Source organism: Squalius cephalus (genome assembly GCF_949319135.1).
Source record: "Squalius cephalus genome assembly, chromosome: 10".
In the NCBI taxonomy this organism is placed as follows: domain Eukaryota; kingdom Metazoa; phylum Chordata; class Actinopteri; order Cypriniformes; family Leuciscidae; genus Squalius; species Squalius cephalus.
Window position 1 is genome coordinate 27,230,546 of NC_137131.1, and position 27,310 is coordinate 27,257,855.

A 27,310-nucleotide genomic window follows, 5' to 3' on the forward strand; every position below is an offset into this window, starting at 1 on the left:
CCTCATGGGTATTTTTTATATTGTTTCACCATGAAGAATATCTTGTCATAAAAGCAATAGATAGTTAATTTTGGGCTCATTTTAATTGTATTAATATGCTGTAAAAAATGAAGTGCCATTTTCAACGATTTTGGAATGTTTTATGAGATGTATGATGTTTTTGACACATTGCAGTACATAGTACAAAAAAGTATTTTATAGATTATGAAAAAATATATATTTATCAGCAAATAACTCAGCAATACTTAGGAGTTTTTCAAATTGGCTACATTCACTGTAAAGTTCAGACTCTAAGCTTTCAAATGACACCAATTTTGTTTGAATCAAGGCAATAGTTTTGAAAAATATGATAATGAATATTTTCGCAGCTAGGTTGCGCCTGCGGGCGGTACACTCCGGTTTAGAGACTAGTCAGCACTCGTTCAGAGTTTATGGAAGTGGTTAGAATCTTTAAAAAGCTGAGATTCTAAGCTTTAAGATGATACATATTGTGTTATTCCACGTTTGGAAACGAGCACGGACGGTTCTGGGAAAATTGTTTTTTTATCCAAGTATGCATAACTTCGTGAGGAATATCTCGTGATCAAAGCAATGGATTATGTTGTGTTTGGGCTCTTTGTAATCGTGAGAATCTGTTGTCAATAAAGATGTTCGATTTTTCACAATCCATGCATGTTTCATTGAGTTATGAGCTGAAACATCACATCAAAACAACATAGCATTACTGCTATTGCTACTTCATAGATGCGCCTCTGGTATTTTTTTGTGTCAGAACGCCATGAGGAATATCTTTAGATCTGAGTGATGGATTATGGCGAGTTTGGGCTCTTTTTAATCTTAACAATCTGCTGTAAATAATGGTGTGCCATTTTCCACAATTGATGCATGCTTCATTGAGTTATGAGTAGGGATGCACCGATCCGATACTCAGTATCGGTATCGGCTCCGATACTGCCATTTTTGGCGGATCGGGTATCGGTCAGACAAGGCCGATCCAAATACGATATTGTGCGTATACTATTCTGTGTTATTGTTAAGCCCCTCAAAAGGCACACAAACATTATAAAGCACCATACATTTTCGTGCACAATATTATAAGTGTTCTGAAGCCATTATATAGTATAATGTGAGAGATAAATTAATATTCAAGTCGTTAAATTCAAGATCACGTAAACGTTTCCCTCAGCTGCGGCTGCAATCATTCTTCATTCAGCATTCAAACAGCGCGTCGCGTTCGGTTATGTAAGTTAACACGATGAAACTCTCTCCAAGATGATTCAATGTTACTATTATTATACTTGATCTGTAGATAAAGGTCTATGGTTTCGCATAAAACAACTTTATCTTGCTGGACTTTATTGCTGTACCTTAATCATGTTACTTTCTACCGGGTGTCTGTTAGATCACAACACTGGAGTAAAGTCAGGTACTATTTGTTCTTCACGCGCCAAAATATTTTTACCAATATTGTGATTGCGATTTAATATGCGATTATTTTTTTAAGCTCTTTATCTTTTCTATTATTCAACAAAAACAAGCAATAAATCATTGTAAAATAGGGAAGGGAATCTTTAGGCACCTCATGAGCCGATACATTTTTTTTTTCTTTAATTGATCTTATTAATAAAACTTAAAATATTTAATTACATAAGTAGGCCTACTTATAATAATTTAAAAAACTAAATTAATACAATTATTATAAGTAGGCCTACTTATAATAATTACACATTAAAAAACTAAATTAATACAATTACATGTTAATAATATTAACAAATATAGCTTCAAAACAAATAACAAAGAGGGAAAAAAATATTACAAGCAATAAACAGAGTGCTTTCGGTATTTAAGAGTAGGCTGTCTGAACGTGTTCATCTCTTTTGAAATTATAAGATGTGGTTTGTCCTGTTTGTTTAATAACTGACTGTCACATTACGGGTAAATTCGCGTCATAAAAGCATTTTGAGATGCAAACGTACATTTAACCACGTAGACTCGCTCACAGCCGCATGCTCAAATGCTCTTCGCAAAACGCACGTGAGTATTTGAAATTGAAAGCAGCTTCTGTCGGTGATTTTCATATTTTTAATATATAAGCCAACTGCATTACAAGACATATGATGCCTTCATAGAACATTTGTAAGTAAAATACCGGCGGGCGAGACCGCGCCCTACTGAAGTAACATCACGCAGGTAAAGATTATTTCTCGTAAGGTGTGTGTGTGTGTGTGTGTGTGTGTGTGTGTGTGAGTGTGTGAGAGAGAGAGATTAGAAGCAAGCAGAATACGGTTGTTTATAAAGCACGCGCGTCGTACACGTCTGTGTTTAAAACTAAGCTCAGACATATACAATACAGAATCGTTGGAGAGAATCTAACACAATATCACATAAATTAAACATAAACTGTTATTTCCTGTAGCCAGGTCTATATGTGTCGCGTGCCAAGTTGATGCTTCATCTGCAATACAGACTGGTTTACTCTCGCGTGTCACATGACCAGACTATAATCGCAGCTTTGCGGTTTAAAAAATCGCATTTCATCATATCGCGATATTATCGCAAATGCAATTAATCGTTCAGCCCTAATATGTATTTTCTTTGTGCTTTAAACTTTTCAATGCGGACTCGACGCGCTGCGCGCTGTGACTCATGTTGCTTCAAGCGCATCATTCTGCTCTCGGGATGCGCATAAGCGCTTTGTGCCGCACTGCATTGGAGCCTTTCCTATCATAATACGGTGACGCAATGAAAGATTATCAATAGCCGTTCTTGTTCTGTCCTATCTATCATATGTTGCTTCCTCATTAAACAGCTGTGCTATACATTTAAAAAATGTCTCAATTTTATAGTAGGATATAAAATAATTGCTATTTTTGCTATATTGCTATTAATTGCTAAGTTTTACCAGATTTAGTGTTACACTTATTGTCTCTAATTTGTTCCCCACTAAACATTTATTTTTTCACAAAATTTTCAGATTTTATACAATTATTGTGCACTCGTGATTTTTCTAGACTAAATTTTACTGAATTATCCACTAATCTAGTTTATAATAGCATTTATGTCAGATTATGATCATATATTTTTTGTTGTTGTTGTTGTTGTTTTTCTTTTTTTCAGTTCTTATTATCAGTTCAACACAGAGTTATAGAAATTCTACTTGATTAAAAAAAAACAGCGCTGGTATCGGTACGGATCGGTATCGGCCGATACTCAGAATTTTTGGTATCGGTTCTGAAAAAATGGTATCGTTGCATCCCTAGTTATGAGTTAGAACGCGACATAAGTGCTACATCTATAATAAAGATCTATGTGCGCATTTGGGGCTTCGTGTGTTACAACTCCACGAGGAATATCTTTAGATCTGAGTGATGGATTATGCTGAGTTTGGGCTCTTTTTAATTGTGAGAGTCTGCTGAAAATGTGCATTTTTCTACGACCTGTGCATGCTGCGTGAAGTTAGAAGTGAAAACCAAACGCGAGTGCTTCATGAGTATATACTAGGATAGGAGCGTCTGAGGTATTTTTTAATGTTAGAACGCCATGAGGAATATCTTTAGATCTGATTGATGGAATATATTCATGATCGATGTATGTTTCATGAAGATACGAGTAAAAAGGCCAAGTCTAAGCTACCTCGCTTGGCTACGTGCGTTTGTGGATTTTGTGTGTATTAGAACTCCATGAGGAATATCTTTAGTTCTGAGTGATGGATTGTTGAGTTTGGACTCATTTTAATTGTAAGCATCTGCTGTAAATAATGTGTCATTTTCCACAATCGGAGCATGTTTCATGAAGTTACAAGCGGAAATGTGTTTAAAATTCAGCATCCATATATGGTTTACCCATGGGTCTCTTGAGGGGCTTATTTTACAAAAACCTTGCTCAAGTTTAGTAAAAGCCTGAAACAATTATGCTTGTTGTATTCTACTCATTGAGACCTTTCAAATGACATATGACACATGACTATCTGAGCTGTATGATGTTTTTGACACATTGCAGTACATAATAATTTCCCCTTCCTCATAAATTATAAAAAAAACTTTTTTTTCATTTTATCAGAAAATAACTCAGCACTACTTTGGAGATAATCATGGCTACATTCATTGTAAAGTTTAGACTCTTTAGAAGCTTTCAAATGTTGCCTATTTTGTTGATTAATGCAGTAGTTTTGAAATGACAATTAATTTTTTTCATAGCTAGGTGGCGCCCCCCGGCGGTACAATCCGTTCAAAAGGAATAACTCAGCGCCTGTTAGGGAATAAAATGTATAGGTGCATTGAAAAGCTGAGATTCTAAGCTTTAAAATGATACCTATTTTGTGTTATTGTAACCACCTCCACTCTATACTCAGGTAAAGGGCTACACAAAAGAAAGGGGTTCTACCTATGGAAAATGTCTGTTAAATCACACCAGAAATGGTTGAATGAATGAACCATATGACTTACTTTATATTGCTTAAAAAAAAATTATTACTAAGCAACCACTGAATGGAACAACGCAAATTATATATCATTTTAAAGCTTAGGATCTCAGCTTTTTAATGCATCTAATTACATTTATTAACTCCTAACGAGTGCTGAGTAATCCCTCTAAAACCGAGTGTACCGCCAGCAGGCGCCACCTAGCTGCGAAAATATTCTTTACCATATTTTTAAAAAATCTTGCCTTGATTAACACAAAGTTGATGTCATTTGAAAGCTTAGAGCCTGAACTTTACAGTGAATGTATCCACTTTGAAAAACTCTTAAGTATTGCTGAGTTATTTGCTGATAAATAGAATTTCTTTTTTTTTTCATAATCTATAAAATAATGTACTGCAATGTGTCAAAAACATCATACAGCTCATGAAACATTCTCAGATAATTGAAAATGGCACTTCATTTTTTACAGCATATTATTACAATTAAAATGAGCCCAAAATTAACATAATCTATTGCTTTTATGACAAGATATTCTTCATGAAGAAAAAATTGCCCATGAGGGGGTGTCAAAGACTGTACAAAAAGGCTATCTCTTTTCCAAATGCTGTAACTTTTGATTCCTTTGTCCAAAAATTATTATTTTTTTATCCAGATGCAGCTAACATGTAGGGGGACTTCACTAAAAAAGAATTTTCCTCCTACCTTATTTCCTTCCTAAATTATTATTTGACAAATAAGAAAGATATGCAAAATCATAATAAAAATTATATATATATATATTGTCTTTTATCCGCTGTTTCTTGGCAGGACAATGTCCAAATGTAATTTATATTTTCAAAAAATTTAAAAAGAGTTCTTTCAAACGATACCTACCTTTTGACTCTCCTTGCTATAGTTTTGGAGTTATTATGATTATATCATTTTTATATAGTTTGGGGCAAAATTGGCTGTTTCAGTCTTACCAGTTCATTTCTCTCTCTGTATGTGTGTGTTTGTGTGTGTAGGTGTGTGTGTGGGGGGGGGGGAGGGTGTCTTATTTGCACTCTTGATGTTCTAGAGTGTCACCCCTTCATTGCTGTACACTTTTTTTCAGCACAGTGGCTGATCTGTAGCTTGTACCACCAAAAGTTTCTCTGAGTTTTCCTATTTTTTCGTATTTCCCATTCATTTCCTATGTCGCCCGTTTTCGGGCGGGAGGAAGCTAAGTGTGACTTTTTTTTTTACGACCCTTTAACATATCAGAATCATCTCCTTGATTTTTTTGTGTGTTCATATAGGTAATAAAACAAAAGTCACCAAGTTTCACCCCCATCCGATGAAGCAAAAAAATTAAACAATTCGAAACGTTCAAGTTTTCGCCCGTTTTCGGGCGAAGAAGCCCAGAGGGTTAATAGCACAGTGACAATGAAAACTCCCAAAATAAACATATGAATTAGCAAAACATTGAAAACAAAACCCCAAAAGAAAACAGAATACACTGTACTTCGACAATCATAAGCCGCTTGTTTCAATCTCAGATGGACACAACAGTAATATTCAAGTATTTACCATTTGTTTAAATATCACTCAGTTCCCAGGATACCAACACTTAGACAATCACATTAAATCATAACTTATCTGATAAGAGTCCAAAGGGGCCTGAAAGATGTTGGCCAAGTCTCTGAAGGAAATCATGAGAGAAGTCCAAGTCCAAGCAACACAAATCCCATCCACAATAATGCAAGGAAAAAATCAGTATCTCCTTTCACCCACAGTCCTTTCAGTCATTTATGTATCCACATTACTCATTCCTGCAAGCGTTTTCTACAGACTCCAAACAAAGAGCATATCAGTACTCATTCAACGTTTAGCAATATGTCAAAACATCACCAGTTAAGCATAAAATAAATTCACTTAACATTGAATACAGGTCAGTAATGAGATGCCCCCTCACATGGAAATCATCTCCCCTTTACACCTGTCAACTTCCCCTCTCCTCTTCTTCTTTTTCCCTCACTTTAAATAAACCATGTCCTAGCGACAACATTCTCCCCAGTGACCCTAGTGGCCGGGAGGAAAATTGCATTCTGTAATAGTGGAACTGTTACATTATTACATTCAGTGGTTGCTTAGTAATTTGATTATGAATTTTTTTCATGGGGTGGTGTCCCACCGGTGGGACGGTTAGGGTTTAAGGAGTTAATAAAGACAGTATTATTTGACTATCAATGTGCCTTGAAAACTATTGTTGGATTTCTCTAGCGGAGATCTTTCGATCAGACAGATAATTGACACATGCACTAAAAATTCAGTGTGGTTTAAAATTTCAAATGGATTGTCTGGGTCTGATGTAGGGCTGGGCGATATATCGAATATACTCGATATATCGCGGCTTGTAGTCCGTGCGATGTAAAAAATTACTATATCCTGAAACTCGCGGACATTTTTTTTTCCTTGGTTTTTTCCCCCTCTTGTCCTGTCCAGCATCGAAGCGCAAGCATAATGATTACCTTGATAACCTAAGTTAAGAAGCTTATTTTATTTTATTTTTGATGCTTGTTTGTAGATTAACTTTTACATACTCGCGGACATTTAACTCCAGGCTTCTCACACTCTTTCTAGTCTTTCCCTCTCACATAGAGACAAAACAAACGCACATACCGGTAGTTACAAACGTCAGTCTGTCGCGCATGCAACGTCATACGCCCTCGACCAGTAGAAAGATAGCGGCAGCAGGTGCTAACGGTTACACATGGAGGAGGACGAATTAATAAAAAAAAGAAACAGCACAGGATCCATCGTCTGGCGGTGGTTTGGTTTCAAGAAGGAAGATGTTGAACAAACAACGGTGATATGCAAAATCTGTCGCAAAAGCATCGCTTCAAAATGTATCAGTACATCAAATTTATATCACCATTTGAGAACCCACCCGCTAGAAAATGAAGAGTGCTTGAAACTCCGCTCGACAGCATCTCAGAGCGGTGCAATATCAAAGAAAGTGCCTAAGCAACCAGCACTCACGCAACTGAGTCTGGCCTCTTCTATTTCCAGATCAACGCCGTACGACAAAAACAGTCAAAAACAGAAGGAGATAACGTGTGCAGTAACCCACCACATCGCGAAAGACATGGCCCCGGTTAATGTTGTTGAAAAGCCCGGGTTCAGAAAGCTCATCAACACACTTGACCCAAGATATAATCTGCCGGGTCGCAAATATTTTGCAGAGAAAGCGCTGCCTGAGTTGTACATTAAAGTGAGGGAAGAGCTGGCCAGTCAGCTTGTAAATGTGACCCACTTCTCAACAACTGCCGACATATGGAGCAGCCGAACATGTGAGCCATACCTCAGTTTGACGGTCCACTATATAGACAATTGGGAGTTGAAAAGCAAGTGCCTTCAGACGAGCTTTCTTCCTGAGGATCACACTGGCGGGATCATCGCACAAGGCCTGCAAGATGCTCTCATGTCATGGAATTTAAATGAAGCTCGTCAGGTGTGCATCACCACCGATAACGGCGCTAACATCGTCAAAGCTGTGAGCCTGAACCACTGGACACGTCTACAGTGTTTTGGCCATCGCCTGCATCTTGCAATTGGTGAGTTTTTTACCACTGTGATAAAATAGTAATTATCTTTATTGATATATGAGAATAATGCTCAATCATCACTAAATTAATCACTTAATTATCTCATTAACTTTAACACTCTTGAGTGTTAATTTAACACTCATATTTTAACACTTTACACTCTTGAGTGTGGACTCATACACTCCCAGCCCCAGGAGTGTTAATTTAACACCACTCCATCTGAAAGCAGGTGATGGCGATTTACTACTAATCAAGGAACCGGCTTTACTGACGAGATGCGCATAACAATCTCATGCGATACGCCCAGCCCTATGAGCAATGTTATAATAGCCTACTGCATGGTCATAACACAAAATTTAATGTTAACATATGTTTCCCATGCCAATAAAGCTGTATTGAATATTATAGAGATAGAGATAGAGATAGAGATAGAGAGATTTTTCAAAAAAGTACATACTGTACTATACTAGCTTAGGCACCTTAGAGTTACATGTTCGTTCTTTTTCTGCATTAGTGTGTCAGTAGACTGCTCTTTATTGTGCATTTTTTTATATTTTGAAACTTATATTTTTTGATAGCATCTTCACTTTTACACAGTACTATATAAATAAATAATTACCAAGAATTAGTTTAGTGTTAGGCTGAGTGGATTTCTTCACAATTACTATACCCTTTCAAATTATTATAACATTTTAAATGTTTGTTTTCATTCTCAGAGGGAAGCATGAAGGACCCCCGTATTGACCGTGCTGTTGCTGTGTGCAAGAAGGTAGTGAGCAGCTTCTCTTTCAGTTGGAAGAGGAGGAGAGACCTGACCACAGCGCAGCAAGAGCTAAATCTCCCAGCACCCCAGCTCATCAGTGAGTCTCCTACCAGGTGGGGATCCCGAGAGAAGATGATTGAGCGGGTACTGGAGCAGGAGCAAGCTATTTCTCAAGTCTTGGCTGCAGACAAGAAAACACGGCATCTCGTTCTCACCTGGCAAGACCTGGAAGTTCTAGAGTCAGTGCACAAGGCTCTCAAACCTCTCCTGGAATTCACCAACGCTCTATCCGGTGAGAGCTATGTCACAGTGTCCTATGTCAAGCCTGTTCTCCATCTCTTCCAGTCCAGCCTCTTGGCACGTCAGGAGAATGACACCCCACTGACCCAGTCTATCAAAGCCTCCATCCTGGATTACCTGAGGGAGAAGTATTCTGATCCTTCCACTAACGACCTGCTGGACATGGCAGGCTTAGTGGATCCCAGGTTCAAGATAACATACTGCACAGAAAAAAAGGTGGAGGCCATTAAGAGCAGAGCCATAACCGAGATGGAGGCAATGCTCTATGAGACTGACCAGGGCACAGCTGAGTTGGCTGCTTCACTGCCTCAAGATGCAACAACGGTATCACAGCCAGAAGAGCCACTAAGGAAGAAATCCCTGGGCAGCTTCTTTAAAACTGCAGCAACATCTTCCGCCACACTGTCGCAGAGAGAGCTTATTGAAAAAGAGTTGTCTGCCTACTTGCAGTCTGTTAATGTTGACAGTGAAGCAAATCCATTGCAGTGGTGGAACGACCATGAGGAAATGTTCCCAAACCTGAAAAATGTGGCAAAAAAATATCTGTGTGTGCCCGCCACCAGTTCCCCATCGGAAAGGGTATTTAGTACCAGTGGTAATATAGTTACATGCCATCGAGCATCTCTCAAACCAGACGCCGTTGATAGGCTTGTGTTTTTGGCACAAAACCTCTAAACAACCTGGTTGTTGTTACAAAGGGACAACATAGTATGCACGAAATACAACTACATATTTTTTTACTTTTTATTTGTGCCATATATTTCATGCAGAAGAAACCAAAACTAAAGCTGCAAACTTTTCCATAATGGACCAGATTCACCTTTTGTGAATTGTTTTATGTTTAGGTATTGTGTTTGTAACCATAGGATTGTTTATTAAAAAACTAAAAGCAGGGTCCTTTTTATAAATACACTTTCTTTTCCATCATTTGATTTCCTATTATGCAGCTATTTTTTATTTTACTGATTTTGAAATTACCTGTGACATCCTGCACAAAAACGCATTATATATATTTGTTTTAAATATCCTAGTGGCATTATGCACAACAGGTGCACTTAAATTTAGTGTTGTTTTGAAATGTCATCTTAATGACAACATGCACAAAAGGGCACTTTATTTGTTTTAAATTATTGTAGTGGTGGCATTATGTACAAGAAGTGCACTTTAATTTTGTGTTTTGAAATGCCATGTGAGTTACAGCTATTACAGTTACAAGCGTGCCCTAATGTCTTGTTTTGAAATGTTGTCTCTGACAATTTTGCACAAAACATGCACTTTCTGTTGACAATTTTATGTTTGTGCCACTCACTGTTTAATAAATACAATTGTTAACTTTGACTTAGTTGTGATATCCCCTTTTTTGCATGAAAGTTTAAAATTAGCATATATTAATGCAGTATGAACAAGAATGTTTTAATGTAGACATATAGAATCATCATACTGGTGTGATTGTATGCAGCAAAGTTTTAATTCAAGGCTAAGGCAAAATATCGAGATATATATCGCGTATCGTGACATGGCCTTAAAATATCGCGGTATTTATAAAAGGCCATATCGCCCAGCCCTAGTCTGATGTTAATACCATGTGTAGCTTTTGAATGTTACTGAAATATCATTTTTCTGCCTTTTTCAGGTTTCTGCTGATGTTCTTAGAGTGCTGTCAGCTGCTAACTCTGAGGCTGTGGTGCTGTTTTGTTGTGGGGCTGTCAGGTTCCTGGACTCATTGCTCGCTTCCCCACAACAGCCTATAGAAGATGTTTTGGCAGAGGATGAAATTATCAGGTCTGAGATTGCAAACTCTTCACTATATCATTTTTTAGTATGGCTTTATATTAAATGTAGTACTGAGAATTTACTGGCTGGGGTAAATTAGCCTATAGGTTTGTTCTGATGGGGCTTATCAACTGTGGTAGATTTTTCCCTAAACCTAACTATCTGGGTCTCGTCTACAAATCGACATCCCCTAACGTCTACTGTCGACGTTTAGTCTATCTGGGTCTCATCTACAAATCGACGTCCCCATTCAATATCTGGGTCTCGTCTACAAATCGACGTCTCCACTCAATAAGTCATCTAGTGTAACTTGTTTTCCCTTACTAACTAGTTTTATTGCTGCGCAGCATAAAATGACAGACAAACTCTAGCAATTGTCCTTTAAATGCTTTAATCACGGCCAGGAGATCTTCCCGAGCAGTTCTCAGGGAATCTCTCCCAAGAAGCAAGGCCGGAGGATCTCCGACAAATTCCATTGAGAATCCCACCGTAAAACAGATACAACAGTTTTTTATAGAATCGAGAAAACAAATAAGACTAACATGTCACCTTCAATATGATTGGTTCAATTGGTTCAAAAGCCCCAACCTTTTTCCTCTGTCACTGGCACAAGCAAACTCTGTTTTAATGATGACTTAATTTGTTAATCACAAGATTCTAACAGACTGTCTAGTTTCATTTCCCAAAGTGTTATTTATACATACATGCGCACAGTCAAAGTCACAAGTTTTCCATTGGTTTCGTACAGTACATCCTGTTCAAATGTTAGATGTTAAATAAGGTTAGATGTTAGAAACATGGTTAGTTTAATATACAGTTTAAAATTTCTACGACAACTTTTAAAAGGGAAGAAGAAAACACTTCCTATATATTGTGGTTGACAAAGGCAGTGCATCCTAACAAACCCAATGATATTGCACCTAGGGCTGCACGATTCTTGCTAAAATGTGAATCACGATTTTTCTCCATGGGAATTGAGATCACGATTCTCTTACACGATTCTCATTTTTTCAACCAAAATTTATTGCACTCAAGTACAAAAAACAAAACAAAAAAACAAAGGACATTCAGTATAATAAAGTGCAGGAGTAACAAAAATTGTCTCTTTTCTTTATTTTAGCCCCCTTAAAGTGAATAATTTTAAAGCTTTATGTTGTTGAACATAAGAGAACATTAACATTACAATAATAGCCTAAATAAAAATAACTAAATAGAACCTGTGCTTTTTGCTCCAATTGGCACAGAATGTACATAGTACTTACATCTACTGTGTTTACGGGAATACTCGACTTGGCGTTTTGAAATATTTCTGTGTTTATGTGGCCGTTTAGACGCGCAACCGGAGACAAAGACTACTATGCTTGTCCGTGTTGCGCTCGGAGCGCGCGCACAGCATCCTGTCAGTATTCAGTTCTCTTTCGCGACTTATCGCGCTTTTAATATTTATTTTCGATATAAAGCACATTCTGCTCTTTTCTTTCTCTTTCATCCATGATTTGTTATTAATAACTTTAAACAGAATCATCAACTGAAATCTACGCGGATTATCAAAAATACGACACATTTATAGGACATAAAAGTGTAAGTAAAAGGACAGCAAAGCACCCGTTTCAATAAAAGGATATATTAAAGTTTATATAGCCCACTTTTACATTTTCGCTGCTGTTCTAAAATGGTTTTCGCCATTACCTTAAACAAGCTGCAGCTGCTTGGATCCAGTGCAGGAGCTGTAACTATTAGATTAGCACAGAAACGTAAGCGGTTAGTTGATTGCTGTGGTGACTCGTGACACTCGCGAGTCGCGAACAGCACTGAACACGCACTTTTGTCGGTACAACTTGAATATTATTATTATCATACACTTTTCATTAACTTCGGTAGGCTGTACAACAAGGGAATTGTAATTGGCTGCTTTTTCTGCAGAGATCTGAATGCAGGGAAATACACGGAAGTGAATCGCCATCATTAAGAAATGAGATCGCATTTATGTTTGAATCGAGATCGTGATTTTTTTTCGATTAATCGTGCAGCCCTAATTGCACCTTATCCAAAAACAATGCAAGGTAAATGGAAATGGGATCCAGACTTCATTATACAAATCCGATATTGTGCGTATACTATTCTGTTATTGTTAAGCCCCACAAAAGGCACAAAAACATTATAAAGCACCATAAAGTTTTACTGCACAGATGTTATGGGAAGTGTTCCCGGTTCCGGCTGACCTAGTTTATGCAGCCTAACATTGAATTATAGAAGTTGATAGTGTGTGTGTGCTAGGTTAAAGAGATGCGTTTTTAGTCTAGATTTAAACTGACAGTGTGTCTGCTTCCCGGACAATGTTATAAAGACCGTTCCAAAGTTTAGGTGCTAAATATGATCTACCGCCAGCAGTCGATTTTAATATTGTAGGTATTATCAACTGGCCAGAATTTTGAGATCGCATTAGCCGCGAAGGACTATGCGTTGGGAGCTCGCTCAAGTACTGGGGAGCTAAACCATTTAGTGCTTTGTAAGTAATCAGCAATATTTTCAAATTTTTATATATAAATATAAATAATAATAATAAAAAAAAAAAATAAAAAAAAAAAAAAAATAAAAATATATATATATATCTATATATATATATATATAGATATATATATATCTATATCTATATCTATATCTATATATATATATATATATATATATAGGGCTGGGTACCGAGTTCGATACTTTTTAGGTACTGACCGAATTGCCTCGATAAATGACTTGTTTGGTACCAGATTTCGATACCTAAGGGGTTAACTCGTCAACGTCAGTGCTCAAACAAATGCAAATAAAATGCACAACGACACACCTAAAGTCGCTCACGCACATACACGCAAACTCTACACACGAGACGCGCGGAACTCTCCGCGCACATACTCATATGAGATGCACGCGCGCACAAACTGTCCACGCACATACTCATGAGACGCGAGCACACACACACAAACTCGCGCACATACTCAATGAGACGCGAACACACACAAACTCTCCGCGCACATACTCATATGAGACTCGAGCACACACACAATACCCTAAGTACATTTCTCCAGGCTCGATGCCAACAGCGCGCGATGCAGAGCTTGCGGTAAAATAATTGCTAATTGCTGCAAAGACCGGTACCGCGACAGATATGATGAGGACCTTGACAGTGCACGGAGTAAACATAAGAGCAGAAAGTTGCTCCGTCTTCGACTGGTAAATGAAGAGATACCTTGTTGATCACTCTGACAGTGTTTATATTGCAATAATGACCTACTGAATGTACACTGCCGTTCAAAAATGTGTTGGTTAGTCAGTATTTTTTTTTTTTTCAGTAAGGATGCATTTAAGTGATCAAAAATGACCTTAAAACATGTGAAATGTTACAAAAGATTTCTGTTTCAAATAAATGCTGTTCCTTTGAAATTATTCATCTAAGAAAAAATTTATCATAGTTCCGAAATATTAAGCAGCAAACTGTTTTCATATTTCTGAAGGATCATGTGACACTGAAGTAATGATTCTGAAAATTCAGCTTTGACATCACAGGAATAAATTACATTTTGAAATATATTCAAATAAGATTTTAAATTGTAATACTATTTCACAATGTTACAAGTTGTACTGTAATTTTGATCAAATAAATTCAGTTTTGGTGAGCATGAGCTCTTTATATATATAAAAAAAATTGTTATTTGTTCCTTTGTGCACTGGCTAAGGAGCATGAGTCAAACTGAAAAAATAAAACCAAAGTTTTTCTGAAGTAATGTGTTATGTAATATTGTTAAAATGGATTTCATAAAATTGGTAGCGAAAAAAGTATCGTTCAGGAACCGGTATCGAAAGCAAGGTATTGGTATCGAAATTGTTTGAACGATACCCCAGCCATATATATATATATATATATATATATATATATATATATATATATATATATATATATATATATATATATATATATATATATATATATACATACAATTTTGTATGCTTGCAAATTGTATAATATCCAAGGTAAACATTTCCAGTAATTGTGCAGTTAATTCTCATACTGTATTTTCAGAAAGTTTTGGAATATGTATCCTCTCCCCAAATTTGTCACAAATAAAACACAATAAAAATTATTTAATGAGAAGGCTTATATTGACTGATTTAGATTGTTTTGTTTAGATTTACCTTGTAAATATATTTTTTGCTATTTTATTTTAAAGGTTACAATTACAATTGTAACAATATTTCAAGTGTAATCTTTCTTTGTAAAAAGTATACATTTTATCATACGCATTTCAAAGTTAAGGATTCATTAGTTTGAATATTAGAACAAACACTATAATAACATCTTAGTTGATAATTCAATATACCTACTTTATTTTTGACAAAACATTCCATACTATATATTTAACATATGAGCAGAAATTGGCGATCAAAAGCTTATTTGATGTGGCAGTAGTCTTTTTTACAGTTAAAACTTTATAATCTATCCAAAACTAATCAACGAAATCTTGTCTAAACATTCATATTTCGTCTGTAACATATCATTTGTTTGATATATTAGCATATAAATGTTAATTTTCAGTTTAATACGTTGCTTATGCAAAAACATTTTATTTCAACATACTCACCTAAAGGATTATTAGGAACACCTGTTCAATTTCTCATTAATGCAATTATCTAATCAGCCAATCACATGGCAGTTGCTTCAATGCATTTAGGGGTGTGGTCCTGGTCAAGACAATCTCCTGAACTCCAAACTGAATGTCAGAATGGGAAAGAAAGGTGATTTAAGCAATTTTGAGCGTGGCATGGTTGTTGGTGCCAGACGGGCCGGTCTGGGTATTTCACCATCTGCTCAGTTACTGGGATTTTCACGCACAACCATTTCTAGGGTTTACAAAGAATGGTGTGAAAAGGGAAAAACATCCAGTATGTGGCAGTCCTGTGGGCGAAAATGCCTTGTTGATGCTAGAGGTCAGAGGAGAATGGGCCGACTGATTCAAGCTGATAGAAGAGCAACTTTGACTGAAACAACCACTCGTTACAACCGAGGTATGCAGCAAAGCATTTGTGAAGCCACAACACGCACAACCTTGAGGCGGATGGGCTACAACAGCAGAAGACCCCACCGGGTACCACTCATCTCCACTACAAATAGGAAAAAGAGGCTACAATTTGCACGAGCTCACCAAAATTGGACAGTTGAAGACTGGAAAAATGTTGCCTGGTCTGATGAGTCTCGATTTTTGTTGAGACATTCAGATGGTAGAGTCAGAATTTGGCGTAAACAGAATGAGAACATGGATCCATCATGCCTTGTTACCACTGTGCAGGCTGGTGGTGGTGGTGTAATGGTGTGGGGGATGTTTTCTTGGCACACTTTAGGCCCCTTAGTGCCAATTGGGCATCGTTTAAATGCCACGGCCTACCTGAGCATTGTTTCTGACCATTTCCATCCCTTTATGACCACCATGTACCCATCCTCTGATGGCTACTTCCAGCAGGATAATGCATCATGTCACAAAGCTCGAATCATTTCAAATTGGTTTCTTGAACATGACAATGAGTTCACTGTACTAAAATGGCCCCACGGCCCACAGTCACCAGATCTCAACCCAATAGAGCATCTTTGGGATGTGGTGGAACGGGAGCTTCGTGCCCTGGATGTGCATCCCACAAATCTCCATCAACTGCAAGATGCTATCCTATCAATATGGGCCAACATTTCTAAAGAATGCTTTCAGCACCTTGTTGAATCAATGCCACGTAGAATTAAGGCAGTTCTGAAGGCAAAAGGGGGTCAAACACAGTATTAGTATGGTGTTCCTAATAATCCTTTAGGTGAGTGTGTGTGTGTGTGTGTGTGTGTCTATATATATATATATATATATATATGGGCCATTCTACAGAATTGGTGCAAAGTCAGAGTTGGAAACATCTTGAAATTTTTTTGTTTTTTCCCACAAATTTTGCATGTATGCAAATTGTATAATATCCAAGGTATGCTTTTCTAGTAATTGTGCAGTTAATTCTCATATTGTATTTTCAGAAAATGCTGGAATATTTTCCTTCTCCCCAAATTTGTCACTACCGAAACACAATATTAAATAATTTATTAAGAAGGCTTATAATGACCTATTAAGATTTTGTTTACATCTACCTTATAAATATATATTTTTTCTATTTTTAAAAAATATTTTTACTGGTTAAATCAATAAAGATTATAATTTTAATAATATTTTAAGTGTGATTTATGAGATTTGTTGTATTTTGAACCCAATCTTTCTTTGTAGAAGGCATAAAGTTTATCGTACTGATTTCAAAGTTAAGGATTCATTAGTATTAATATGCATTGAACCAAACACTATCATAACATCTTAGTTGATAATTCAATATACTTTATTTTTGACAAAACATCCCATGTTACGGTAATGACTGCACATTTTTGGTAGTGACAGTAATGTTTTGGTAGTGACCACAATAATTAGTTTGCCATGGCTGAATCAGACTGTCCACATTTTATGTTAATATAAATAAATAACTATGATGCACATATGCAGTCAGTACATATAGCAGACACACATCTGACAGTAAATATCTTATAAGAACACCTCGAGCTATTCTATACTTTGGTCTTGAGGTGCAAGTGAGAAGAGGTATGCTCATAGATTTTTCTTCCTAAAAAAACAACAACTTACAATGTAGACTCAGAACCACTTTGTTTTATTTTCACATTTTCAACATTTTGTTTATGAGTCATTCAGATAAATCTCCAGAACCACTGAACTCTGTGTGTGTGTGTGTGTGTGTGTGTGTGTGTGTGTGTGTGTTTACATAATACATTAATTTCAGAATAATTTTCCTCATTCAGATAAATCTCCAGAACCACTGAACTGTGTGTGTGTGTGTGTGTGTGTGTGTGTGTGTGTGTGTGTACTGGTGTCTGATCACCCTCACTGGAAGTGCTAGGTGGTGTGGAAGCCCTGCAAAATGTCTCCATCTCTTTTTGTCTTTTCACCATCATCCTGTGTCTTTTCTGTCTTTTCCTCCATGCTTTTCTGACATGTCTTTGCTCCCTGTCAGATAATTCACTGATACTCTTCAACTTTCCTTCTTCCCTTCGTTTCTTATTTCTTTCATTTTCTTTCCTTAAGTATTCCTCGTACTTCACTGGGTCTTCCCTCAACCTTTGTTTGTATTCTCTCTGTCTCTCTGTTGTAGTTTTTCTATTTTTTTTAGGCATGTTGGTGTTTTATGTCATTCTCCTTGCCAAGTTAATCATAGAAATTAACATTACTGACAACAACCTTACACCTAAGCTAGTATCATGGACTGCAACCTTAAGTAATTGTAACCTCATCACATTACAGAATTTTAACAGAATATTGCATACTAAAACACTACTAAAACATACTACAGTAGTAATTATTTGCATAACTGTACTAAAATGTAGTTTATTCCTCCAAATAAAGGATTATGTGTTCCCTTTTGTCACTACCAAAACAATGTCACAACCGAAACTTCAAGAAAATGTTTCGGTTGTGACTGTTTTGGTAGTGACAATTTTAGATAACTTTTGAGCCTAGCTCGAAGATGCTAATCAGCACATGGTTAGCCATCACTGGTCAGAACAGTTGAACACATATAACAACTAAATTTTATGGAATAACATCCCAAAAAAAATACTCAATAGCAGAAAAAATGAGTTTGGTAGTGACATTCCTTAAAGTTACACACAGATTTTTAGACTTTAGAACACATTTACCTCAAAATGATGGGATCAATCTACTCACCATATAGCACATGAGAGAGAGGGACACAGGAATATTTCCTGATCAAAAATGTAGGAGTGTGGTTAAAATCAGTCTCAGCCAATGGACTACAACATTCACTGTTTTGGTAGTGACATGAAAATGCGGGACATGTTTTTTTAGATAAAGTTTCATGATTTAAAAATAAAATATAAAATAAATATTTTTTTTAACTTCATTTTTTTAAAAAAAACAAAAATATTTTTTTTAAAACAAGAATGGAAAAATTTGCAAAAAATTATTCAATATCATTTTCACAAGTTGAAATTTAGGGGTTAGGGTTTGGGACAGCCACCTCCTAATTGAAAGTAGCCCATAAATTATGATTTTATATATATAAAGCTTACTGATATCTTAAATATTATTGTGGGTTTCAATAGATAATTGAAGGATCTTAGTAAACATCTAAGATTTTAATAATTAAATGCTTTTCAAATGTGTTTTTTGGATGAGGGACAGCAGTTTGCACCAATTCTGTAGAATGGCCCATATATATATATATATATATATATATATATATATATATATATATATATATATATATATATATATATATATATATATATATATATTTATATATTTATTATTATTTTTATTTATTATTTTTTTTATTATTATTTTTTACCTTATTCTGATTTTATGATACACTCAAAATATTCCACAACAAATCCTTTAAATTTAATGTAAAAATAAAAACGGAAGCAGTGTTGGTCTCACGTAACCCTCTCATTAGAATCAAAATGTTTCAACATTTGCGATGTATTTGGATGCTAAACTATTCTTTATTATAGGCTTTGTACTTCACTCGTGTTCCAATGTCGATGGAGAAAATCATCCTCTTCACACGTGCAAAAATGTGCTTGGAAACATCACAGTGGAGCAGTGCTTACTGTGAATGGTACAAATTGTACTACTGACTATTTAAACAGAGCAGTTTAATTTGTATATGTTAGGTTGACTATTTTATTATAATATTTTATTAGGGCTATAATGAACAGGCTGCGATGTCAAGATTGCAATTCTGGAATGTGTGTGTGACGCGGTTGCGATTGAACAGTGGACACATAAAAACATAAATTAAAATGTTTTAGTTCATTCTTACTTCCATAGGAATACATTGAAAATGCTCGCTCTACTCTGCACCATTATCAATGTCTGTGCGGACGTCTGTATTTTACTTTCGCTTTTAAGTTAGCGATTTAAAAGCCCTCAGTGGTGTCACACGTCGATTAACCGGTGGGAAAACATTTGTGCTTTTTTCAGTTATTTATAAACATGTTAATGGCTAAGGTGTAAATTCACTCTATATAGCTCAAACAGGGCTACCATAATATGCGAGCAACATGTATGTAGATGTTTGTATTTTTAAGAGAATAATGTTTATGCGTGGTTATTGGAAAAAATAAAAATGAATGTTGCTGAATTAAGACCACAAAACACATTAAATATGTGTCCACAAGACTTTTGACTAATGGATGTTGTCCCTTTGAGTTCTAGCTTCAAAATGATGTGAAAATAGTCTTGCTTTATCGTTCACAAAAAAAAATACATTGATTTAAATGGTGTAAAACAGGTTTTGCTTGGAAAGCCAATATGCGAGGGGGGGCGTGAAGGAGTTTACACCTTAGATTACAATGTCCCACCCACTCTGCATAATGACTCTGCCTAATGAGCCATTCATTCAGGTGTGACACTGACTGAGCCACAAGGACAAAAGATGTATTTAGACTTATATTGACCATTTAAGATTTCGCTTACATCTCTCTTGTAAATGTTTTGCTATTTTATTAAATTTTATTTAATTTGCAGTTTAATACGTTGCTTATACAAATACATTTTATTTCAACATATTCCAGTCGATTTTTACTCATCTCAGTAGGCTATACTGTAGCAAAGCAGTTTATTCTTTCACACACAGACGCGCGATTCCTATTTAGGCTAAACAGTCTTTACAAATATGTACCCTTCATTCATCTCACAGAAAGGCGAGTCATATCATATTATAGAAATGCGATTCATCTTTTTGCGGTTTACATAGGCCTACACTAACGTTATTCCATAACGTTATTCCACATCAACATTGAGAAAAGAAAACAGCCTACCTCACTCCTCAGCGGGATCTGCTCCTCATATCAGGAGATATTGCTCCTCATATCAGCACTGTTCGGAGGAATCTTTTCTCCATAAGGTAGGCTATATTATGTCTCACTCGCGACGCTTTGTTTACAGCTGATGTGGGCGTTTCACAGCTCTGAAATGGTTCTCAGAATTTGCGTTTGAATAGCACGCGCTCTCCGGGGAGCGGTCACATTACTTTTGAATGATCTCGTAATGAGCTCGACTGGAGTCGCGCTCTTTTAATACAGATTTCACAAGCTGAGAATATTTGTTTTTTATATAAATTACTTCATTTAAAAGATGCGATCTCAAGCTTTATGCCCGTGGGTTTGTTTGCTTGTTTGACTGAATTTTCACGGAGTTATTGATCATTTTCGAACGCGTTTCAAATGGGAGTTTACTGACAGAGAGAAGGCAGAAATCGCATCATGTTAATTTTTCTTTATTTGTCAAAAAGCAAAACACTTTATTTTTATTGTGAGTATACAGAAAAAAAAAATAGAAACTGAACAGGATCGATTGATGTATTACACGAAAATGAAAGATCAAAATTAACAGAGCATTTAGTGTTTATTTTTCATTGCTAAAAAAAAAAACGAGCAAAACGCGCGGGCGCGTTTTTGGTCCCCAGAGGGTTAATAATAAATGTATTACTGATCACTGGTAACAAGGTTGCCCAGCTGAGGCTCGTGCAGCTTCTCCAGGAGAATTGTAAACAAATGAGCGCAGCACACAAAAAAGCAACCCAGTTAACATACTGACTATAAAAATTACAAATATGGAGTTTTTATATATTTTATAACATAGGATAGAGTTAAGCAACCTCACTTGATGAGTAGGCTACTATTTCCTGAATACAATCACGATTGAAACTGTGACATTGATTTCATACAACAGGTTAATAAACAGTTACAATTAAGTCACTTACATTTTAGATGCAATATTGACTGTTTTTGTTCTGTTTCAGCAGCAAAAAATAGTTAAAGGGGCTGTGAAATGCTCATTTTCACTCAATCTCCTGTTAATCTTGAGTACCTATAGAGTAATATTGCATCCTTCATATCTCCAAAAAGTCTTTTGTTTTATTATATTAATCAAAGAAAGATAGGGTGTACCGAGTCTTTCCGGAAAAAAACGAGCGGCTGGGGGCGGGCCGTGTGGGCGAAGCTAAAGCTGTGCTAACGCGCCGAGCTAGTGACAACACACAGAGACATTATTTGTTCAACAGTTACTCACCGTCCGGTTCCAACGCACGACCGTGAACCTTTATTGCGACTGCTCGATCCTTAAGCATTAGACGATCTGGGCTTTGTTTATAAAACAATCATCGTCGAAATGCAGGGAACAAACAGTCTACGCCTCCGTTTATGCTCAGGAAAAACAAACTCCATCCACGGGTGCCTTAACGCTGGGTTCTTTGGGAATCTGTGCAGGGTTGTCTTGCCCTGGCAACCAAAAACACACTTCTTTGGTGACACTGGCTTCCCAAAAGCCGGGCAGGGCGCTTTGATGGCGAACTGCTTTCACTCTCTTGCTCTGAGTGCGTGCGCGCGTGCGTCTTTCCGAGGGAAGTGCCCTTTGGACCCATATAAGGAAATTCCGCCCTCTCTTACGTGAGAGAGAGCCATACTCGAAAAAAACTTCCCGAAACTTGTGACAAACCGGAAGGACAATTTTTGGAACAAAAATACTCCTTCAAACGTACAACGTAACTTTTGAAACTTTGTCCATGTTTAGCATGGGAATCCAACTCTTTAACAGTGTAAAAAACTCAGTATGCATGAGACAGCAATTCACCCCCCCTTTAAAGATCACAGCAGAACCATCGCGCATCTCACAGCAACTTGTTTTCTCATTACTGAATGATTCAGCATTTTGAAACGAATCGGTTGACTCAAAGATTCAATGGTCAATCCATAAACATCTGTCTCAATCATGAATGACTCAGTCATTCGAATGAATCGTTTGAACGAATGAATCAATGACTCGCTCATTAAGATGGTCGCCTGGCGACACCTAATGGCGGTTTAGTGTTATGTTTAAAAGTATCATTCTTTCCAACGTGCACCATTATTAATGTCCGTGCGGACGTCCGTTTTTTTACTTTCACTATTATATTAGCGATTTAAAAGCACCCGCTCGTGTCACACGTCGATCAACCGATGGGAAAATATCCTCAGTCATATACCTAATAAATTTATATTTATATACAATAGGCCTACCTAGTAAAATGTTTTATATACTATTTTGATATCCTTTTGGACACAAGAGGGCAGTATAGCCCTATGTTTGCTTTTTTGTTGAACCAAATAGCACTAAATAGCCTGTTTTTAACTTTTTCATACTCCTTGAATTGCAAAAACAGAATAAAATGGGTTTAGTTCTAATATTTGTATAATTTTATATAAAAATAAATGGTGTATAATTACATTTTTAGAAGTTATGAGATGTTTCCTGCTTCCTTTTTGACATTAATTTAATCCCTCGCCACAGCAAAACCGTTTGAGATATTCAAAATCCGTTTACAATTTAGCATCATTAACCTGTTAAGCTTCACCAGTGCGAGGGCGCACTGAAGCGTTTTTTTATTTATATAGTTCAAAGTTACTATCAGATTTAATGTTATACCTTGACAAACTATACATTAAAAAGATATAATACTCAAGTTTCAGTATTTGACCACTATTGTATTCTGAGAAACTTATAGTGACAGTTATGTCTTAATTTGTGTCAGGAGTTATGAAATGAAAAAATGAGTCGATACCTTTAATATGAATTATGCGCGTCAGCCGCTTTCATTCATAAAAAAACTCCCGTGCTGTCGTCATGACAGCGATACACAAAACAACGTCCCTCAGGGCTTTAGCTAAAAAATGTGCAAACTTGGAGAAACATTGATATATTCTCATAGATTCACGTCATATTTCTAAAGACAGGAATAATATTTATTGAATTTATACCCAAATGTGTCGATGTAATCATTGTGAGCGCTTCTTACGGAGATGTGCAGTGTTTTCAATTCATACCAATAGCCTGAGGGCGCTATTATGCACAAAAAATAATCCATATATGGAACATGAAGAGCCATGATCATGTGACATTCCAGGACGTCACTGATACACACAAAGCTAACAAGAGATCCCACTGTAATATGCAGATAAAAGATGTTTTGAAGACAATAAACATGTTTGCTATGATATTTGATTTGCCTGTGTTCTTCAAGCCATGCCAGGTATTTTCATAATAATAGATTATATTTATAATGTAATGCTAATCGATATAGACTTTATCATCGTGCATAAAACTATAAATAATGTTTTCTGTCTGATTTTTTTTTTTATCTGAAGCCAAATTAGATCAGAGAAGATTATTTAAAACACTCGATTGCGTTATGAAGTAAGTTTGGAGCACAAACATGGTTTTAATCTCATAAATGGTCGTGTATTGATGGTGTGCTAAGCTAACATGCTAGCTAGCCCAGGTGCACCTGCCACCAGGGGTTATTCTTTTATGAATTTTGTTCTAAATAAGAATGCTTACTGATATGTTTTAGTGCATTTGACCACTATTTAGTGCACTTCAAATGTGAAGTGAGAACTTTGATAAAAGAAATTCGGGATTGAAACCCTATGAATAGCCAGTCGTTAGTAACTATAATGCAGACAAAAGAAATGCATATTTCGAGCCATAACCAGTCTGGAGAGGTGTGAATGTGTGCAGGGGGAGACTGAGACTGAATGGGGCTCGTTTGCACCACAAAACAATAGAGACAAAAGACTGAATGGATGCTTGGAAGACGACTAAACATCAGTAGCATTTTTAGAGTAGCCTAATCAAAATAAAGTCATGACATGATCTTGAAAAACATTTAACTAAATACAGAGTTTTAGACTTATTATCTTCATATTTTAAATATAACATGGTCAGACATGTGGCTTTAGCTGTAGTGCATTTCTAGATTGCTCCAGTGCCAACTTCAATTATATTTTCATTAATATGTTTCATAAAAAAAAAAATTGTAATAACTTCACAAAACTTTGAAGCTATTTAAAAAAAAATAATCATTATGACAATAATTAATTCTACATTTACAATAAACTACCAGGTGTCAGCTTTCAAATGAGATCATACTTGTGCTTTTAGTGCAAAGGGTTCATGAACTGTATCTGTTTCAGTTTGGGTATGTCATTTCTGGGGATTTTTCAAAAGTGGGGTTGCAGCTTAACAGGTTAATATATTTTTATCATGTTGAAAAAGTTTGGTGGGAATAAAATAAACCTTTTAGGAGGAGTAACTAAAAACTCAGGCTGATTTAGCAAAATATCCATATTCAGACCAAAATATCTGACTTACTTTTGGTCAGAGCTAATGGATGTAAATTAGAAAGTTGTCCGGCTCGATGAGACCAATATACAAACCAAGTTTTGTGATTCTATGTAAAACTAAGCCCCCATTTTTGACTAAAGGTGGCGCTACTGAGCCATTTCACCACGCCCGTTTCTGAAACTTTGCACATGTCTACTGGATAATAAATGTGATGTGTCTGTCGAGTTTCATGCATTTTCAAGCATGTGAAGAGTCTCAAAAGCATCCGAAAAGAATATTAAAGTTTGATGCGTTGCCACGGCAACAGTGTCTAAGATATCAATAATCCTTTCACAGGTCTACATCTGCCGTGTGTCTACATTATACACATAAAGTTTGAAGCAAATCGGGTAAAAATAAGAGTGATTTGAAAGCATTTTGAAAGTGACACACTTCCTGCTACCAGTTGGTGGCGCTATAACTTTGACTCACAATAGTCACATCCATGTGATCGGCCTCTTACAACGAACACACTGCGGAAGTTTCATCAAGATCAGTTAATGTATGCAGAAGTTATAACACACTTCCTGTTTATCTTTTCTCGCTATAAATTCGTTTCATCGCCACGGCCAAACCGTTCGAGATATCAAAAATCCGTCTGCAATTTAGCATCCTCAATGTCTTGATTTCATGCTGACCGAGTTTGGTGGGGATCGGATCAATTCCCTAGGAGGAGTACATTAAATTCCACAGAATGCCTTTTTCAAACAACCCATAATAGCTGACTTCCTGTTGGGCAGAGCTAATAACTTAGAGAGCGGAAGTTGTTCGGCCCGATGAGATCTATATGTGTACCGAGTTTCATACTAATATGTTCTTGTATGTGTCCAAGATTTCAGATTGCATTCTAGGTGGCGCTGTTGAGCACCCCTGCCACGCCCGGGTACCAGCTTCAGCCCGGCCCTAATGGCCGCGGGTTCTGACCTGTGTGCAAAGTTTCATGAGTTTTTGAGTCTGTTAAGGGCCCCAAAAGCCACCGAACCCTTGAACAACAATAATAATAAATATAGCTGCGAGCAGCGATTACGGGCCCAAGCCGGTGGCACCGCAACCCCGGTGCCTTTAGTTACCTAAAGGCACCGGGGTGGCGGTACCGCCGGCTTTGGCCCTCCATCGCTGCTCGCAGCTATATATATATATATATATATATATATATATATATATATATATATATATACATATACATACATACACACACACACATATATATATATATATATATATATATATATATATATATATATATATATATATATATATATTAATATATTATTGTTCAAAAGTTTGGGGTCAGTAAGATTTTTAATGTTTTTAGGAGAAGTCTCTTCTGCTCACCAAGGCTGCATTTATTGATTAAAAATACAAACAAAAACAGTAATATTGTGAAATATTATTCCAATTTAAAACAGCTGTTTTCAATTTTTAAATATTTTACATAGTAATTCATTTCTGTGATCAAAGTTGAGTTTTCAGCATCATTACTCCAGTCTTCAGTGTCACATGATCCTTCAGAAATCATACTAATATGATGATTGATGCTCAATAAATTTTCATTATTATTTTCAATGTTGAAAACAGTTGTGTACAGATTTTTTTTTTTCAAAATGCTTTGATGAATGTAAAGTTCAAAAGAACAGCATATATTTCAAATATATATATTTTTAACATTATAAATGTCTTTACTGTAACTGTTGATCAGTTTAACTCATCCTTCATAAATAAAAGTACTGATTTATTTTATTTATTTCCCCAAAAAATAAAATTTTAATTATTACTAACCCAAAACTTTTGAGCGGTAGTGTTTAACGTTACAAAAGCTTTAGATTTCAGATAAATGCTGTTCTTTTGAACTTTCTATTCATCAAAGACTGTACACAACTGTTTTCGACATTTAAAATAATAATGAATGTTTCTTGAGTATCAATCATCATATTAGAATAATTTCTGAAGGATCATGTGACAGTGACGACTGGAGTAATGATGCTGAAAACTCAGCTTTGATCACAGGAATAAATAACAGTTTAAAATATATTAAAATAGAAAGCAGCTGTTTTAAATTGAAATAATATTTTACAATATTACTGTTTTTGTTTGTATTTTTAATCAAATAAATGCAGCCTTGGTGAGCAGAAGAAACTTCTCTGTTATGTGCGCGCCACAGACTGCACGCACGTCCGCTTAGAGTTCCGCCTT

The 27,310-nt window shown here is 36.1% G+C and overlaps 1 protein-coding gene across 1 annotated transcript in view; it reads left to right on the forward strand.

Moving 5' to 3' along the window:
• nol11 (nucleolar protein 11) overlaps window positions 1-27,310 on the forward strand; it is an 85,494-nt gene that overhangs the window by 21,584 nt on the left and 36,600 nt on the right. Inside the window, exon 4 of the mRNA XM_079882588.1 lies at window positions 10,684-10,832. Within this exon, the coding sequence (XP_079738714.1) occupies window positions 10,684-10,832 (149 nt within the window). The remainder of the gene's footprint in view (window positions 1-10,683; window positions 10,833-27,310) is intronic.